Raw genomic sequence first — 16,778 nt, forward strand, 5'->3', positions numbered from 1 at the left:
TTTGAGTTGGAGTCTCACTCTGTTGCCCAGGCTAGAGTGCAGTGGCATACTCATGGCCACTGCAGCCTTGACCTGCTGGGCTCAGGCAATCCTTTCATTTCAGCCTCCTAAGTAGCTGGAACTATAGGTGTGCACTACCATGCCCGGCTAATTTTTTGGTTTATTGTAGAGACAAGGTTTCGCCATGTTGCCCAGTCTGTTCTGGAACCTGTGGGCTCAGGCAATCATCTCACCTTTGCCTCCCAAAGTGCTGGGATTAAGGTCGTAAGCGACCTCACCTAGCAATTCTTTGTTAATAAAAAAAATGTCACTTTAGAATCAAAACCAAACTTGACCACAGCCAAGATATTTGGTATTATGAGAGTGTCACTAATTTTTTTAAGGCAGAATAAGATACTGAAGTTTAAAGAGTTCATGCACCATGTTACTCAAGCTGGAGTGCAGCGGCACAATCATGGCTTACAAAAGACTTGACCTCCTGGGCTCAGGTGATCCTTCTGCCTTAGCCTCCCAAGTAGCTGGGACTATAGGCGTGCACCACCATGCCTGACTAGTTTTAAAATTTTCTTGTAGAGACAAGATCTTGATATGTTTCCTAGGCTGGTCTCAAACTCCTGGCCTCAAGCAATCCTCCTGCCTCAGCCTCCCAAAGTGCTAGGATTATAGGTATGAGCCACCATGCCCAGCCCTTATATTTTAAAGACATAAATATTGACAGAAAAAAAATTGTATGCTTCAATTTGTTTCAAGCTAACATATGAAGCCGGGCGCAGTGACTCATGCCTATAATCTCTAAGCCCAGGGGTTTGATACCAGCCTGGGCAACTTGGAAAGACCTCGTCTCTATAATAAGTCAAAAAATTAGCCAGACATGGTGGTGTGCACCTGTGGTTCCAGCTACTTGGAAGTCTGAAGTGGAAGGATCGCTTGAACCCAGCAAGCAGAGGCTATGGTGAGCATGCCACTGTACTCCAGCCTAGGTGACAGAGTGAGACGCCTACTCAAAAAAAAGAACAACAACAAAAAAAACCTAACATCTGAAAGTGGGAGACCGGACAGGGCAGGACTGGCCAAGAGTCACTGGTTATAGATGTTGGACACATGGAGTTCATTATGCTATTTTCTGTATTTTATGTTCAAAATTCTTTAGCTTAAAAACATTATTTTGTGGATGTATAATTCATCCAGTCCGTGAAGGAACTATGGTCATAAGAAAGGAATATAATTAAGAGTTGGGTGCTAAGGTCAGGTTACTTGGATTCTAATCCCCACTCTGACACTCACAAGCTTATGAGGTTTTGACTAGCTACACGTCAGTTTCCTTATCAGTACAACAGAGACAGCAGTAATAGTACACATGTCAAAAGATGTTTATGAGGATTCAATAAGCTGGCCGGGCACTGTGGCTCATACCTGTAATCCCAACACTTTGGGAGGCAGAGGCGAGAGAATTGCCTGAGTCCAGAGGTTCAAGACCAACCTGGCCAACTGGACAAGACCTCATCTCTACAATAAATCAAAAAATTAGCTGGGCATGGTGGTACATGCCTATAGTTTTAGTTACTTGGAAGGCTACGGTGGAAGGATCGCGTGAGCCCAGTAGGTCCAGGCTGCAGTGGCCATGAGCGTGCCACTATACTCCAGCCTGGGTGACAGAGTGAGACTAGGTCTCAAAAACAAACAAACAAAAAAAAAAACAAAACCCTAATCTGTGAAACTCAATGCTTGATAAATATTAAGTACTTCATAAATGTACGCCAAGATCAGTCGTATTATTCCCAGTCAACAACTAGGCCACAGAGAAGTGAAGTAACATGCTCAAAGTCACACAGCTAGGTATAGGCAAAGTCAGATTTCTTTGGAGCCTCTGGACATCCAGGTGGCCCCATCCCGCACACCTACCCAAGGGCTGGCGCCCACAGCCCAGCTTACCTGGCTGGTGTGATCCGCACCCATGTGCAGCAACATTTGGACACAAGTCAGCCTGTCTCGGGCTTGTGTACTTAGCACCCGGGGACAGAGGTCAGGAGGACGCATAGCAATGTTAAGGGCCAGGATGGCTGTGTGGAGGGGGGTGAGGCCTGCAGGATGGAGACAGTGAGGAACCTGCATCTGGAGCACCCACCCTACCCAGCCTCACCTGCCATGCCAGGCCTGCCCACACCCAACTTACCCTCGAAGTCTCTGGCTTCCAGGTCAACCTGAACCCCTGAGTTAAACACAGCCTGGGAGGAAGAGAAGGCAGAGTGCTGGGTAAGTGTCTCCCAAGGCCTCCTAGCCCTGGAAGCCAAGATCTGGGCACCCAGTCCACCCCAGACACCCCACCTGCCAGCTGGACATACCGAGAGGACTCCCGGGAGGCCGTAGGTAGCAGCCACGTGCAAGACAGAACGTCCCTGATAGTCAGTGGCATTGGGCTCTGCTCCCAAGTTCAGCAGATCTTCCACAATCAAGGGCTGGTTGGCAGCAGCGGCCACCAGGAGAGGAGTCTGCAGGTCACAGGAAAGGTCAATTTGGACCTCCAGTACCCTCCACTCTGAAAACCAAGAATCTAGGCTCCCAGCCCCCTCTGTCCTCAGACCCAGGAGTTTAGGTCCCCATTCCCTTCTTCTCTAGGACGGAGTCCAGGCCCCAGCCCTCACCTTGCCCTTATGCTCACGAACGTCCAGATGTCTATACACCTGGAACACCTCAGCTGCAGCATACGCTGCCCAGCGCAGTCCTCGAGCCGCAAACAGGTGCAAGAGCCTGAGGAAATGTGGGGTCAACAGTGAGAACATCCTCCTAGCCGAGTTAAGAGTCTACAGACAGCCCTATTCCCCGACACTCACGTGTCGCCCTCCTCATCCTGGGCCAGCAGCTGTTGTGGCCCCAAAGACGCCATGTGAGCTCGGGCTGCATCAAGGGACGGTCCAGTGGCCACAGGGGACAACTGAGGAGGTCCTGCAGGGAGTGCAGAAACCCTCCAGGATCCTGCCTGGGACAGGGAAGGTTCTGCATAGAGCCGAGTGTCCGGGGTATCCTGAAGGGTGAAGGTGGTGGGGTAATCCAGTCAGCCGAGAATCCCCCTTCCTAACCACATACACATATACGTGGACAGAGCCCTGATCAAATGATTGGGTATTCCATCTGTGCCAAGTGACCCTGGCAGGTAGGCTTCAGTATTGCCCATCCGAGGAATGGGATCTTAACCCAGCTCCAGACATTTCGGAATACTGGGAAATTTTAGGGGCCCTCAGCATCCTGGCCCCACTCTGTATCTCACCTCCATCCCCTGGGGAAACGGGCATGGCCGCCCTGGGTCCGAGGGTGGGTAGAAGTCAGGAGTCAGGAAACTTTCAGCAGCAGAAGCAGGGTAAGAGAAGGGGCTGTCTGTGTAGGCAGCATGCGTGTTGGGGTCCCAGTCTGGAAAGCCCATGGGGGGCGCCAGGCTGCCAAGTCCAGAGCCCACAGTCTCCTGGTGTGCTGGGAAGTGAGGATGGCCTGCGTGTAAGAGGAAGGGTGGGGGCAGGTCTGGTTACCAGAGTTGAGGACATCACCAACAGAGTTGGAGGGCCTGGAGTCTCTCAAAGCACTCAGAGCCAGCACACCTGGGACACCAAGGGCCTGGGTCTTGGACTCCTGGGACACTGTGGGATGGAAGGCCTGGCTCCTGGGACTTTGAAGGACTGCTGAGCCCCAGAGAAGCTGGGAGTTCAAACTGTTACTGAATCCCAGCAAGAATGATGGCCTGACCCCTAGATGCCCCAAAGTTCTGAGAGCTGGGATGTTTGAGTCATTTAGGGAAACTGGGGCTGGGAGCCGAGAAAGCCAGATGAGTTTCTAGACTTACCAGCCTCAGCCTCATTCACAGATGGGGTCAGGGGCTGAGCCAGGGGAGGCGGGAACTGTCCCTGTAGAGGCATAAGCAAAAAAGGAACACAGGTGAATTTATCTGGCAGATTCCTCAGGATCTGTTCCCGACTGAGTCAGGACTACTTGTCTCCTCAGCCCTGAGGGCCCAGTAAGCCAAAAAGTTCCTGCCAGACAGCACAGGGCGTGATGAGAGCTGTAGTTTTCAGGGCTTCCTGGCCTCACCTGTACCCCACCAGCGTCGGGTTGCTGCTGCTGGCGGCGCCTCTGTTCTTCCAGGAGCTTCTTCACGGTCTGCGTTGGGCAGTGGCTGCGCTCATTCCGGCTCACTGTGGGGGAGGAGAGGAAGTCATCAGGGGTCCTTAAGTCACCCAAATGCACGGGGGAGGAGGGGGAGTGGGTTTGGGCGCCCTCCCTCCCGCGCGGAAAAACTGGCACGTCGATGCCGCCCCACGACTCCAAAGCCATCAGAAGATTTGGGGTGGGGCATCCGCCTCCGCCGTTTCCTTCCCTTTGCTCCGCACTTTCCCTCTGACCCAACTTTCCACTAGCGTCGTGGAAACTGAGGAAGGGGGAGGGCACGCCTCTGCAGCAACCTCCGCCCTTCCGTAAAACATCCCTGCTCCCCAGATCTCCCGGTCCAAGAGCCTTGGGGTCGCCGGCATCACTCCTTGGAGAAGCATGTCCAGGTTCCCCACACTTCTCTGCCCCAGAAGCTGACCCGCTACGCCTCCCTCGGAAAACCGGGCGTCCGAGCCCACGGCCCCCATCCCCAAGGAACCACGAGTCAGCAGCCCCCTGACTCATCAGGGTCCCCCAGCCCCCCTCAGTCAGTCTCGGGAGTCCAGCTCCATCCCGCAGACGCACAGGCCCGGGCTCAGCACTGTCCTCCCCAGGACCCACAAGCCGAGCTCTCGGGCCCCTCCTCTCTAGGCCCTGGGAGACCGGGTCCCCAGACGCCTTCTCACGGCCCAGGAAGACAAGCCCCTCAATCCTCGGCCTTCCGAGCCCGGGCCCCGGCGGAGGAAGGGGTCAGCGCCGGAAGGCCGACCCGGAAACAGCCCCGACGCGACGCGCTGACGTCACGGCGCTCGCGTAAAGGAATCTTCCACCGGCCCCGCCCCCGCCCGGTCCCGCGCCGCAGGTGTCCCGCTCCCAGGCGGGGCGCGCGGCGGAGCGTGGCGCTGGCGGAATCCCCGCACGAGGGGAATTCCTCCTCCGCCCCGCGCGGGGGGCGATTCGGGAAGTCCCGGGGCGGGGCAGGGTCACGGCCAGCGCGGCCCCCTGCAGCCGGGCGCCGGACCTTCCCCGGAGGCCGATTTTAAATCACCATATCTCCGCGCCCTAAGGGCAGCCCCTCCTTCCGGGGAAGAGGGTCCCGGCCGCCGGAACCCGCTTCCCCGCGACAGGACCCATCCAGATCTAGCCGGCCCTTTCATCCCCGGGACCCAGGAGTCTGGATCCCCTGCGCCCCCAGGACCCGGAAGTCCAGAGTCCCCGCAGCTCCTCCGTCACGACCCGGAAGTCCGGGCTCCCTGCCCCCCAACAGCGGGGATCCTCACTCTGGGGTCGCCCGACTCGGCCTCCAGCTCCGTTCCTCGGGGACTCGCGGCTCCCCTCCCCGGCCCCAACCTCTTCAGGGGCAGATCGCGCCTCCCCCACCCGTTACCTCGGGGGTTCCGGGACGCGGGTTGCGGGCCCCCAGGGCCGCGGCCTCGCCGCTGCGCCAGCCTCGCTGCTCCCCCGCGGAGCCGCCGCCGGGGCCCCGATCTTGGGCCAGGGCCCCCGCGAGTTTTTAAACTGCGGCTCTAGCCCCGCCCAGTCCTGGGCAGGGCCCGCCCACAGGCCTGGGAGTCCCCGCGTCGCGCCCCAGCAGACCCAGTCTCTGAGTGGGCGGGGCCGCCTTGGGGAGAAGGACTCCCGAGTCTCCCGGGAAATGGGAGTGGGGCTCCAGGTCTTTGGTCTGAGAGAGTCGAGGGTGCCTGACTCCAGGAGGGGGAGGACACCGGGGGCCTGGACTTCTGGGTCTTGGTCCAAGAGGATGCTGAAAGCCTTGACTCCTGGGCCCTGGCTGGTGTGGGTAGGGGTGGGGGCAGTGTTACTGGGTCCTGGGGGAGGAGAGGACTGGAGGTCTCTGGTCCCCGGGAAAGAAATATCTGGAGGTAAGGGCAGTACAGGTGTGCTCAAATGTCTCTCTCTTCCCCACATCATCTTTTTCAGAGGTCAGGTTTCACTTATTCGTCCATCATTTAAAATAATTTATTACTGCAGGGGAGGCACTTTGCTGGGTGCTGTGGTAGAGCCCTGAGCAGGAATTCCCAGCCCTCACACTGACTGACATTCCAGTGGGAGGCTGTTCTCAGTTCCCACTTGGTGACCATGGCACCAGCCACATTGACTCTATTTCTCCCCTGCTTTCAAGACTGGGTGCTCTCCTGGGTCTCCTCCCTTACCGACTCCTCCCTCTTGGCTTCCCAGTCTGGTTCCTCCTCTTCTCCCGTTCTGTGTGTGTGTGGTGGGGGGGTCCTCTGTACTCACTGCCTTGGTGACCTCATCCAGTCTCATGGCTTTAAAAACCATCCATAAGCTGCCAACCCCCAAATGTACATCTCCAGACCAGACTTATCCCACAAACTCATAAATGCAGCTGTGGCTATTCAACATCTCCACAGGGAGATTATCAGGCATTTCTAACTCAGTGTGCCCAAACCTGGGCACTTTCCCCTCAAACCTGGCTCCCCCCATTCTCCAGCTCTGCCAATGGACACTCTGTCTTTTCAGCTGCTTGGCCACGCCGAATCTCTCTTATACAAACCCACTTCTACTTCATCAGCACATTTTGTGGGCTCTCCCTCCAAACTATTTCCAGATCTCCCTGGCGTCCACACCCTGGGCCACCTGTCACTCCCACTTGGGCCATCACAGCAGCCAGCCTCCCTGGTTTCTCTGACCCTCCCTGCCCCCCGTTGGTTCTCCAGAAGTATTAACAGAGACACTCCCCCCCCCCCCCCACGCACACACAGGAAGCTGATGGCTTTGCCACCAGCAGGGTGACATCCGCTATTGCTACTATTCTAGTTCTCCAGGGCTCATCAGGACTTCTCTGGACTACAGTCCTTTACCAGACCCCTGGCAGCCCTCAGCTCACCATGGTCCCTCCAGGCCACATCCTGCTGCTGCTTTTGCTCCCAGGTGAAGCCAGTGGTTATGGGGAATGGCAGGCAGAGCATGTGAGAAGGGTGCTTGGGTGACATCTGAAGGGAGGGGTGCTGAGGGTGGGGATCTTCTTTCGCCCTGTGTCCCTTCCCTTCCTAGAGAGGCATTCAGCTTCAGAACCTGGGGCCTGGGAGAGGTGAGGCGGGGAGTTCTGAGCGGCTGGCTGCCTGGTTGGCTTTTTTGTTGTTGGTTTTTGAGTTGGAGTCTCTGTTGCCCAGGCTGGAGTGTAGTGGCATGCTCACAGCCACCGCAGCCTCAACATGCTGGGTTCAGGTTATCCTTCACCTCAGCCTTCCAAGTGGCTGGAACTACAGTCACACGCCATCACACCCGGTTAATTTTTTTTTTCACTGTAGAGCCAAGGTCTCACCAAGTTGCCCAGGCTGGTCTCAAACCCCTGGACTCAGGCAATCCTTTCGCCTCAGCCTCCCAAAGTGCTAGGATTACAGACTTGAGCTACCACGCCCAGCGTGGCTGCCTGTTAATCTCCCCTTCTCATTACCAGGTGTCTGCTGCTGCTTCCAATTTTCTGTGTTTCTCTGGAAGCTTCTCTTCCTTTTGACCCTCCTTTTCCGTTCAATCTCTCCAATGTGGGGACTACTTCTCAGTTCATCATCTTTCCCTGCACCCTGTTCTGGGAGCCACTTCTCATCCATCTCTTCCCTCTTTCCACAGTGGCTGCAGCTCAGACAACCCCAGGTGAGAGATCACTCCATCCCTTTTACCCTGGTGCTTCAGATACTGCTCCCATCCCAGAACTTGACCTGAGGGCCTCAGGACACCCCGGTGACTCCCCAGGTCACCATCTCACCTCCCGTCCCCAAATCAGAGCACCCAGAGGATCTACAGCCCTCTCCAGGTCCCATCTTGCTTTCTTCATCACCAAATCAGAGCTCCAGAAGGGGTGACGCCAGCCTCTCTTTGGGAGTACCTCGTGTGCACAGCACCCCAGGGTGCTGGGACACCCTGACCTCTCTGGAGTTCCATCTCTGCTTTCCTTTCCCGAACGCAATCCCAGGGAGCCTGGGATCCACCCCCCCTCACAGATGACTTCCTCTTCTCCCTGTGGCCAACGCACAGCCAGACCCAGAACCGGCCTGAGCTAACTTCTTTCTCGGCCCCCACGCTCCAGGTTCCTGTTCCGGATGTGGGCCCCTCTCCCTGCCGCTCCTGGCAGGCCTCGTGGCAGCTGATGCATTCGTGTCCCTGCTAATTGTGGGGGCGGTGTTCCTGTGTGCCCGCCCACGCCACAGACCCACCCAAGGTGAGGGCAGCAGTGGGGTGGGACCTGGAAGGTGGGTGGTGCCCCTAGAGAGGAGGTCCCAGGGTGGGGGCCCCTGGGGAAGCCCTGGAGGTGGTGCTGGGGAAACCCTGGAGGAGGTGCCTGGGGGAACCCCTGAGGAAACCCCTGAGGCAGGGGGTCCCCGGGGAGGTAGAGACGTGGGGCGGATGGTGGGTGGTCAGGCTTCATGCTTCTCTCTCCCATCCCCAGAAGATGGCAAAGTCTACATCAACATGCCTGGCAGGGGCTGACCCTCCTGTAACTGCGACCTTTGATTCTGACCCTCTCATCCTTGATGGCGTGTGGTAGCACAGGGATTCCCCCCACACACAAACACACACACGCACGCACATACCCTTTTGGCTTGAAATAAAGCAGTTGAAACCCCTGTAGTTGTATTCTTCCTTTAAAAACTCCAGGGTTGCTGGGCTCGGTGGCACAGCCTGTAATCCCACACCTTGGGAGGCTGAGGTGAGTGGATTGTCTGAGCCCGCGGGTTCGAGACCCGCCCGAGCAACATGGCGAGACCTCATCTCTACAATAAATCAAAAATTTAGCCGGGCGTGGTAGCGCGCACCTGTAGTTCCAGCTACTTGGAAGGTGGAGGTGGAAGGATCGCCGGAGCCCAGCAGGTCGAGGCTGCGGTGGCCGGGAGCGGTCACTGCACTCCAGTCTGGGCGGCAGAGTGAGACTCCAACTCAAAAAAAAAAAAACTCCAGGGTTCCCAAAGCCTCTTTCCCTCCCATTCAGCTGTTTCTGAGCCCAAGACCTCTGCAGGGCCCCACAGATTCCATCTCATCAGCCCAGGGAGCTGGCATAACTCAACAATGTTTTTGTGCTTCATGTTTATTTTGGGGCAACAAGTAGAGAAAGATCTGATCTCTCGGGAGAGCACTCTGTGAGTCTGTATCTTGGCAGGAGTAGGAATGAGATACTGGACAGGCATCAGGAATGACTGGATCCAGGCATCAGGTTGTTGATTGTCGTGGTTTGGCCTCATTTGTAATACTGCCTCTGTGTGTTGAGGTCACTGTAGACATCTGGTCTCTGACCCTGAAGCTCCTAAAGGGACGGGGGCCATCAGTGGAAGGAGTCTACCAAATAAACTTAAACAGAATCCAGCCTTCTTCCAGTGGCCTGCAAAGCCCCTGGCAGCCTCTTCTACCTTGTAGCCATGGGAGAGATCTAGATTTTATTTAAATGCATTCAGTGTCCCTCTTTTCTCTCTGTCTCATCCTTATACTCCAGCCTTAGGGTCTGTTCCCTCTGCTGGAAAAACTGATCCTCCCCTTCATGTCTAAACTCATGTCACCTCCTCAGGGGGATCTTTCTCAACTTCCCCATCTACAGTTTATTTCCTCTACACCCAAGCCACTGTCACATCAGTCTGCTTTATTTCCTTCATGTTATCTAGCAAAATGATTTTAAGTCACTTCAAGTCTTTCTTCCCAACTAGGATGTAAACCCTCCTGCTGTGTCCCCAGCATCTAGCACAGATAGGCGCCCAGCACACCCACTAAAGAAGTGAGTAAGTCAGGTAACACTTTGCCCTAAATTTCCACTGCCTCCAGGAACTGGAAAGCTCCCTTAGCCTTCTGGACATCACAGAGCCAAACTCAAGAGTGTTACACTTCACAAAGAAACTTTTTATCCACATGTAAGAATAGGCAAAGCTTGTTGCAGACAGTAAATCAGATTTCATAGAGCACAGTTTATAATTGCAGGAGTGAGGAGAAAATATCTATGGCCCCAAGGGGCAGACCTCAGACAGAATCCCCGAAATCATATACAAATGATTGGCCTGTGTGTGCATTTTCTCAGGGAGGAGTCTTAGAGGATCTCATAACTCCCTAAAGGATTTAGAAGGAACTTTGACAGAGAGAAGGAGAGATGGTTAGATGTCCCGTCTACATTGGGTTTTTTTTGTTTTGTTTTGTTTTGAGTCAGAGTCTCACTCTGTCTCCCAGGCTGGAGTGTAGTGACACACTCACAGGCACCGTGACCTCGACCTGCTGAGCTCAGGTGATCCTTCTGTCTCAGCCTTCCAAGTAGCTGGAACTACAGGTGTACACCACCACACTGACTGATTTATTGATTTATTGTGGAGACAAGGTCTCACTAAGTTGCCCAGGCTGGTCTCGAACCCCTGGGCTCAGGCAATCCTCTCGCCTTTACCTCCAAAGTACTGGGATTACAGATGTGAGCCACCACACCTGGCCTGCATCATGGTTTCTTTTTTTTTTTTTTGAGTTGGAGTCTCACTCTGTCACCCAGACTGGAGCGCAGGGGCCGCTCCCAGCCACCGCAGCCTCGACCTGCTGGGCTCCGGCGATCCTTCCGCCTCAGCCTTCCAAGTAGCTGGAACTACAGGCGCGCGCTACCACGCCCGGCTGATTTTTTATTTATTGTAGAGATGAAGTCTCACCAAGTTGCCCAGGCGGGTCACGAACCCGCTGGCTCAGGCCATCATGGTTTTTAAGAAGAGCTTCAAGGACACTTGCACTGTCCCTAGAGTAATATGCACAATTTTGTATTTCGAGTGTGGATTTTTCTGAGGAGTCTCCAGCTTTTGCCAGCTTCTCAAAGAGATGCAGGATCCCCCCAAGTCCCCCCACCAAACAGACTCTAGGACTACTCTCCTTCTTTCTTCAGAGTTACCAAACTAGGGCTAAGTTACATTTACCCTACTGAGAGCCCATAAATTGGCCTGTCCTAGGGCCGGGCTTTCTCCAGAACAGTTTGAGGACTGCCTTTCTGGTAAGGCCTGCACTTGCCCTTAGCAAAGGCAAACCCGCCTCTTTATTTCCTCTTTGCACATTCTAAGCTGAGCATAAGGTTGTGTTGATAATTTCACACAGTTTTGAGCAAATGCTCCATGTGCCTTTAAGGTTTTGGGGAGCTGCTGGGAAGTGGCTTTAGGGTCCCCAGGAGGGCACAGGGAGGCATGTGGGACACGACACCCCAGGCAGGAGTGAGATGTGAGGAAGTCTGGTTTTCTCACCTGATAAGGAGACTCAGTCTCTGCAATACGCTGTTTCCGCGTCACTGCAGCGGGTAGAGGGTGGCACACAATACAAAGACAAGGACATGAGTTCAGTCCCTCAGTTACCGTCCAAGGGACGTTTTGACCCGGGAGCTCTCCCACCCGCAACCAGGCAAGTCCTGAGTGTCCCAGGCCATCCCCCACCAGCTCCACTCACCCTCCGCGGCCCCTCGCCCCTGGGGAACCAGCCGACCCAGAGAGTACACAGCCAGGGCGATGAGCAGGGTCAGCACCAGGTCACCCAGCACAATCCCTGCCAGCACACCAGGGCTCACCGTGGAGCAGTTGCACTCTGGGAATGTGGGACAGGGGTCGGGGGAGGTCAATGTAAGCTGGGAATTATGGGAAGGGTGTCAGCAGGGGGAGGTTTGGAAAGACCTGGGAAGGGACAGCGATGAGGAGGTATTTGGGAGGCAGAGAGAGGGATTGCAGGATGTAAGCCTACCTCTCTGGGCCTGGACAGGACTGAGACCTAAGGAGGGAAAAAGGTGATCAGCTAAGGCACAGGTCTAGGGTGGGGAGCGTGGGTATAGAAGTTGGGGCGGGTGAGTCCTGACGGCCAGGAGAGCTGTGTCTTGGGGACTTGGAGGGCTGGTGTTTAGGCTATTGGGCTGTGTTACATCTACACTGACTTGTCCCGTGACAGCACCCTTGGATGTCCCCTGCCCTCCGACTTCTAGCAGAGGCCAAATCTTGGGAACTCAGGCTCTGGGACAGAGCCACAGACTTTGGGGGCTGGGACCTGCTTCTGTCCCAACCTTCCCCTTTTGTTCTCTTGTACCACCCTGCTCCCTGTCCAGCCGCCAGCTGAGCTCAGGACTCAGGAGGCAGTGGCAGAAGCCCCCAACTCACCACCCACAGTCAGAAGGAGCAGCGGGAGCAGGAACTTGCTCGAGGCTTCAAGGCCCCCCATGATGCCGGATGCTGCTGGACACCACCTTCAAGGGCCGGTGGGACGTGGCGTAGCGTCCAACCAAGTGAAGGAGGAAGTCTGAGGCGGGTGGGGGCAGGAGGGAGGAGGGGACAATACGGGAGGAGGGACAGAGAGAAATAACACCAGAAAGAATCAGGCCCAGACACCCTAGGGGCCACTCCACAGCCCTTAATGGCTAGACGTGAAGAGCAAAGGGTTCATGCATCAACTCTTGAGCTCGATCCCCAGTCATGGGTCAGATATCACTGTAACAAGGTCAGTGGCTTGATCCTCCTCTGGTTGATTGAAGCCAGCTCTACTTTTTCCTGGCTGGGCAACCTTAAGCAAATCACTTAATCTCTCTGGGCCTCAGTCTCTTCATCGGTAAAATTGAGAGTAAAATCGTACCTAATTTGTAGAGTTGTTATGGGGATGAAATGAATTAATGTTCCTAGAACAGGGTCTGACCCTTGTCAGTTTTTTATAAGCATCAGCTATAATTATTATCATTTGATAACCAGAGCTTTGTGATGTTTACAGGATACTAAAAGAGAGCCATCAGCATGTGGGCAATAATGACATGCTGATACTCTGTTCCAAGTGTTAAATCATTCAATCATTCAAGCACTCATATATGCTTTTATCAGCTCCATATACAGAGAGATAAAGACACTTGCCCAAGGTCACACAGCAAATAAAGATGGAGGCCAGGTGTGGTGGCTCATGCCTGTCATCCCAGCACTTTGGGAGGCTGAGGTGAGAGGATTGCTTGAGCCCAGAAGTTCAAGGCCAGCCTAGGCAACATAGTGAGACATCGTGCCTCCAAAAAAATCACAAAATTAGTGAGGCATGGTAGCAGGTGCCCGTAGCCCCTTGGGAGGCTGAGGCACAAGGATCACCCTGGGTCCAGGAGGTCGAGGCCACAGTGAGCTGTGATCATGCCACTGCACTCCAGCCTGGGTGACAGAGCGAGACCCCGACTCAACAATAAATAAATAAATAAAAATAAAGGTGGAAAAGAAACCCAGGACCCAAAGACAGATTTTTGACTCTTGGAGAGAGAAGAAAAAATGGGGAGAGAAGGGAAAGGAGAAGATAGCAGTAAATCAGAGAAAAGAGGAGAGAACCAGACAGTGGCACAGATCCAGGCAGCACAGACGGGACTGGGGCTCGGGTGAGGCAGGTGGCTGGGCTACCCTGCTAAATGAAGAGGTGGCTGGAAGCAAGAACTGAGGGTGGCCACCCAGGTGGAGACAGAGACTTCTAGCCTCCAGCAGGAGCCTGAGCTGGGGCTGGGGAAGGAGGAACTTGAGGTCAGGGCGCTGGGGGACGAGCCAGCTGCAGGAAGCCCCCCTCCCCCATCCACACGTCACACCCTCCGTTCCCTGGGCCTAGGCTCAGGAGAGAAAAGGGGAAACTCCATGCTGGTCAAGGGGCAGACATTGAGTGGCCAGCGGGGGAGGGGAGGGGAGGGGAGGAGATTTGAAGTCTGGAGGAGGATCAGGGCCCAGACTGAGGCAACACTGGCTGCCAACATGGTGACCTTTGTCCAGACCTCCGAGTCCTGTCCCTAAAGAATCCACACCTCTCTCTTAGGTCTGGAGTGAGTATGGAAGGAACAGACCCCATGGCCTCTCCTGAGCACACCAGGCCTCTCAAGGCACGGAAGCAGAGTGAGCAAGGGGCAGAGACCCAGCCGGGCTGTGAGCCCGGAGGGCCTTGACCTGACTCCCTCTGGCTGCAAGTGGAGAGCAGGCTGTGGGAGCAGGGATGGGAACAGGGAAACCAGGCTGTGGGATGTCCTGCTGGGATGTCCAGTTTAGTGTGAGGATTTTGTGAGGTCTGTTAGACTAGTGCTTGGTACACTGTGTGTGCTCAGGAAATGCTGATCATTTCCAGGCACGGTGGCTCATTCCTGTAATCACAGCATTTTGGGAGGCGGAGGCGAGAGGACTGCCTAAGTCCAGGGGTTTGAGACCAGCCTGGGCAACATGGCAAGACCTTGTCTCCACAATAAATCAAAAAAATTAGCCAGGTGTGGTGGTGCATGCCTGTGGTTCCAGCTACTTGGAAGGCTGAAGCAGAAGGATCAACCGAGCCCAGTAAGTGTCACTGCACTCCAGCCAGGGCAACAGAATGAGACTCCTACTAAAAAAAACAAAACAAAACAAAAAATGGATCATTATCACTATCATGACTGTTGCTGTTATTACGTCCAATCTTTAGTACTGGGAGCACCCGTTTTGTTTGTTTGTTTGTTTGTTTGTTTGTTTTGAGTTGGGATCTCTGTCACCCTGGCTGGAGTGCAGTAGCACAATCACAGCACACCATAGCCCCGACCTCCTTGGCCAAGTGATCCTTCCACTGTCTCCCAAGTAGCCGGGACTACAGGCATGTGCCACTATGCCTGGCTACTTTTTTTATTTTTTGTAGAGATGAGGTCTCAATATGCTGCTTAGGCTGGTCTTGAACTCCTGAGCTCAAACAATCCTCCTGCTTCGATATCCCAAAGTGTTGGGATTATAGGCATGAGCCACCGTGCCTGACTAAAAGCCTGTTTTTGTTTTAAGTGAAGATGGGCTCTCACCATGTTGCCCAGGCTGGTCTCGAACCTCTGGCCTCAGTAATCCTCCCACCTCAGCCTCCCAAAGTGCTGAGATTACAGGTGTGAGCCACTGCACCTGGCCATAGAGAACCTTTTTAAAAATAAATTTTAGAGCTGGGCTCAGTGGCTCAGCCTGTAATCCCGTGCCTTGGGAGGCTGAGGTGAGTGGATTGCCTGAGTCCGTGGTTTCGAGACCCACCTGGGCAACTTGGTGAGACCTCATCTCTACAATAAATAAAACATTAGCCAGGTGTGGTAGCACGCACCTGTAGTTCCAGTTACTTGGAAGACTGAGGTGGACGGATCGCTGGAGCACAGCAGGTCAAGGCTGTGGTGGCCGGGAGCGGCCACTGCACTCCAGTCTGGGCAACAGAGTGAGACTCCAATTCAAAAAAATTTTTAAAATAAATTTTAGGCCGGGTGTGGTGGCTCAAGCCTATAATCCCAGCACTTTGGGAGTCCAAGGCTAGAGGATTTCCCAAGTTCAGGGGTTCGAGACCAGCCTGGGCAACTTGGTAAGACCTCATCTCTACAATAAATCAAAAATTAAGCCAGGCGTGGTAGCGTGCACCTATAGTTCTGGTTATTTGGAAGGCTGAGGTGGAAAAATCATCTGAGCTCAGCAGGTTGAGGCTGCGGTGGCCATGAGCGTGCCACTGTACCAGTCTGGGCGACCCAGTGAGACTCTGACTCAATAAATAAATAAAGATAAATAAATAGCCGGGCTCGGTGGCTCAGCCTGTAATCCCGCATTTTTGGGAGGCTGAGGTGAGTGGATTGCCTGAGCCCGCGGGTTTGAGACCTGCCTGGGCAGGCAAGACCTCATCTCCACAATAAAATCAAAAAATCAGCCGGGCGTGGTAACGCGCACCTGTAGTTCCAGCTACTTGGAAAGCTGAGGTCGAAGGATCGCCGGAGCCCAGCAGGTTGAGGCTGTGGTGGCCGGGAGCGGCCACTGCACTCCAGTCTGGGCGACAGAGTAAGACTCCAACTCAAAAAAAAAAAAAAGAAGATAAATAAATAAATTTTAAAATACATTTTTTTGTAGACATGGGCTCTCACTATGTTACTCAGACTGATCGCGAACTCCTGACCTCGATCCTCCCACCCTGGCCTCCCAAAGTGCTGGGATTACAGGCATGAGCCACCACACCTGACCCTAGGTTTACCATTATAAAAATCCTCCCTCAATTCCTCAACTTCAGCCTCCTGATCTCATCCTCCCAGCTGTAGCCAGGCCTAGGGTGTCCCCAGAAGATACTGAGTCTAAGGGCCAGGACACCCAAGCACCATCCAATCAGTACAGATGTGACCATAGAGGCTGGGTCAAGGGTTCTAGAGGCCCCTCTTGTTGCTGAGATGTGGGGAAGTCCAAAGAGTCCCAAGGGAACAGACTGGTGTGGTGGCAGACATCTGTGGGCTATGTGGGTTCTTTACTAACCAGAGGTGAACCATTTCAATATTGTAGCAACGGACAGAACTGTGCTGGTGTGGACCACTGACGGCAGGCCTGAGCTGGTCTCTGGGCCAGAGGGGCAGATAAGGCTCTCACTTTGGGTGAAGGAAGAGGCTGAGTTGGAGGGCACCGGCTGACCTGAGGTAGTGCCAGACTCCAGGAAGCTGGGCTGAGGGCCTCTGCACCAGATCTGAAAAGTGTCTCAATCTCTTCTGGCAGCAGCCCAAGAGTTGAAGGCCATCATTGACTTTCCCAGAAACCAGAAACTCTCAGCCACCGCAACCCCGACCTGCTGGGCTCAGGTGATTCTTCCATCTCAGCTTTCCAAGTAGCTAGAACTACAGGCACGCACCATCATGCCCGGCTAACTTTTTGATTTATTGTAGAGATGAGGTCTCGCCAAGTTGCCCA

General features: G+C 54.4%; 3 protein-coding genes across 6 annotated transcripts; 1 reads left to right on the top strand and 2 right to left on the bottom strand.

Annotated features, from left to right (window-relative positions):
* Positions 1 to 1,932: 1,932 nt before the first annotated feature.
* LOC103276248 (NF-kappa-B inhibitor zeta-like) lies at positions 1,933 to 6,233 on the bottom strand (the record flags this gene model as incomplete). The annotated part of the gene is made up of 10 exons (XM_021706757.1): positions 6,188 to 6,233; positions 5,696 to 5,960; positions 5,522 to 5,622; positions 4,078 to 4,181; positions 3,833 to 3,893; positions 3,266 to 3,483; positions 2,832 to 2,977; positions 2,643 to 2,748; positions 2,174 to 2,489; positions 1,933 to 2,081 (listed from the first exon to the last, which is right to left on the bottom strand). Coding segments are annotated over exons 1-10 (1,512 nt in total), but the record flags the coding sequence as incomplete, so codon positions are not given.
* A 768-nt stretch (positions 6,234 to 7,001) lies between these two features.
* On the top strand, positions 7,002 to 8,653 carry HCST (hematopoietic cell signal transducer). 2 transcript variants are annotated; one of them, XM_008073632.2, is made up of 4 exons: positions 7,002 to 7,044; positions 7,744 to 7,803; positions 8,198 to 8,332; positions 8,564 to 8,653. In XM_008073632.2, exons 1-4 carry the CDS (start codon positions 7,002 to 7,004, stop codon positions 8,599 to 8,601), a joined length of 276 nt encoding a protein of 91 aa, XP_008071823.1. In that variant the 3' UTR covers positions 8,602 to 8,653. The 2 variants fall into 2 exon arrangements, with proteins under 2 accessions (XP_008071823.1, XP_008071822.1); XM_008073631.1 differs by having other exon boundaries at positions 8,561 to 8,601.
* Positions 8,654 to 9,178: 525 nt separating this feature from the next.
* Positions 9,179 to 12,352, bottom strand: TYROBP (TYRO protein tyrosine kinase binding protein). Of its 3 annotated transcripts, none has more exons than XM_021706774.1 (5): positions 12,246 to 12,352; positions 11,842 to 11,865; positions 11,551 to 11,700; positions 11,352 to 11,395; positions 9,179 to 9,412 (listed from the first exon to the last, which is right to left on the bottom strand). In XM_021706774.1, exons 1-5 carry the CDS (start codon positions 12,304 to 12,306, stop codon positions 9,347 to 9,349), a joined length of 345 nt encoding a protein of 114 aa, XP_021562449.1. In that variant the 5' UTR covers positions 12,307 to 12,352; the 3' UTR covers positions 9,179 to 9,346. The 3 variants fall into 3 exon arrangements, with proteins under 3 accessions (XP_021562449.1, XP_008071824.1, XP_021562450.1); XM_008073633.1 differs by having other exon boundaries at positions 11,551 to 11,685; positions 11,839 to 11,865; XM_021706775.1 differs by lacking the exon at positions 11,842 to 11,865 and having other exon boundaries at positions 11,551 to 11,685.
* Between the last annotated feature and the right edge of the window lie 4,426 nt (positions 12,353 to 16,778).

Source organism: Carlito syrichta, unplaced genomic scaffold (assembly GCF_000164805.1).
Source record: "Carlito syrichta isolate Samal-C Ts95f unplaced genomic scaffold, Tarsius_syrichta-2.0.1 Scaffold315987, whole genome shotgun sequence".
Classification (NCBI taxonomy): domain Eukaryota; kingdom Metazoa; phylum Chordata; class Mammalia; order Primates; family Tarsiidae; genus Carlito; species Carlito syrichta.

Bases quoted from the DNA above. Each gene is read 5' to 3' on its own strand.
- HCST (XM_008073631.1), top strand. From the start codon at position 7,002: ATGGTCCCTCCAGGCCACATCCTGCTGCTGCTTTTGCTCCCAG. The intron at 7,804-8,197 runs CAGATACTGCTC...GCCCCCACGCTC, and splicing joins TCCCTTTTACCCTGGTGCTT to CAGGTTCCTGTTCCGGATGT. The intron at 8,333-8,560 runs GTGAGGGCAGCA...TCCCATCCCCAG, and splicing joins ACGCCACAGACCCACCCAAG to AAGATGGCAAAGTCTACATC.
- TYROBP (XM_021706774.1), bottom strand. From the start codon at position 12,306: ATGGGGGGCCTTGAAGCCTCGAGCAAGTTCCTGCTCCCGCTGCTCCTT. The intron at 11,866-12,245 runs GTGAGTTGGGGG...TTCCCTCCTTAG, and splicing joins GCTCCTTCTGACTGTGGGTG to GTCTCAGTCCTGTCCAGGCC. The intron at 11,396-11,550 runs GTGAGTGGAGCT...TACCCGCTGCAG, and splicing joins GGGGCGAGGGGCCGCGGAGG to TGACGCGGAAACAGCGTATT.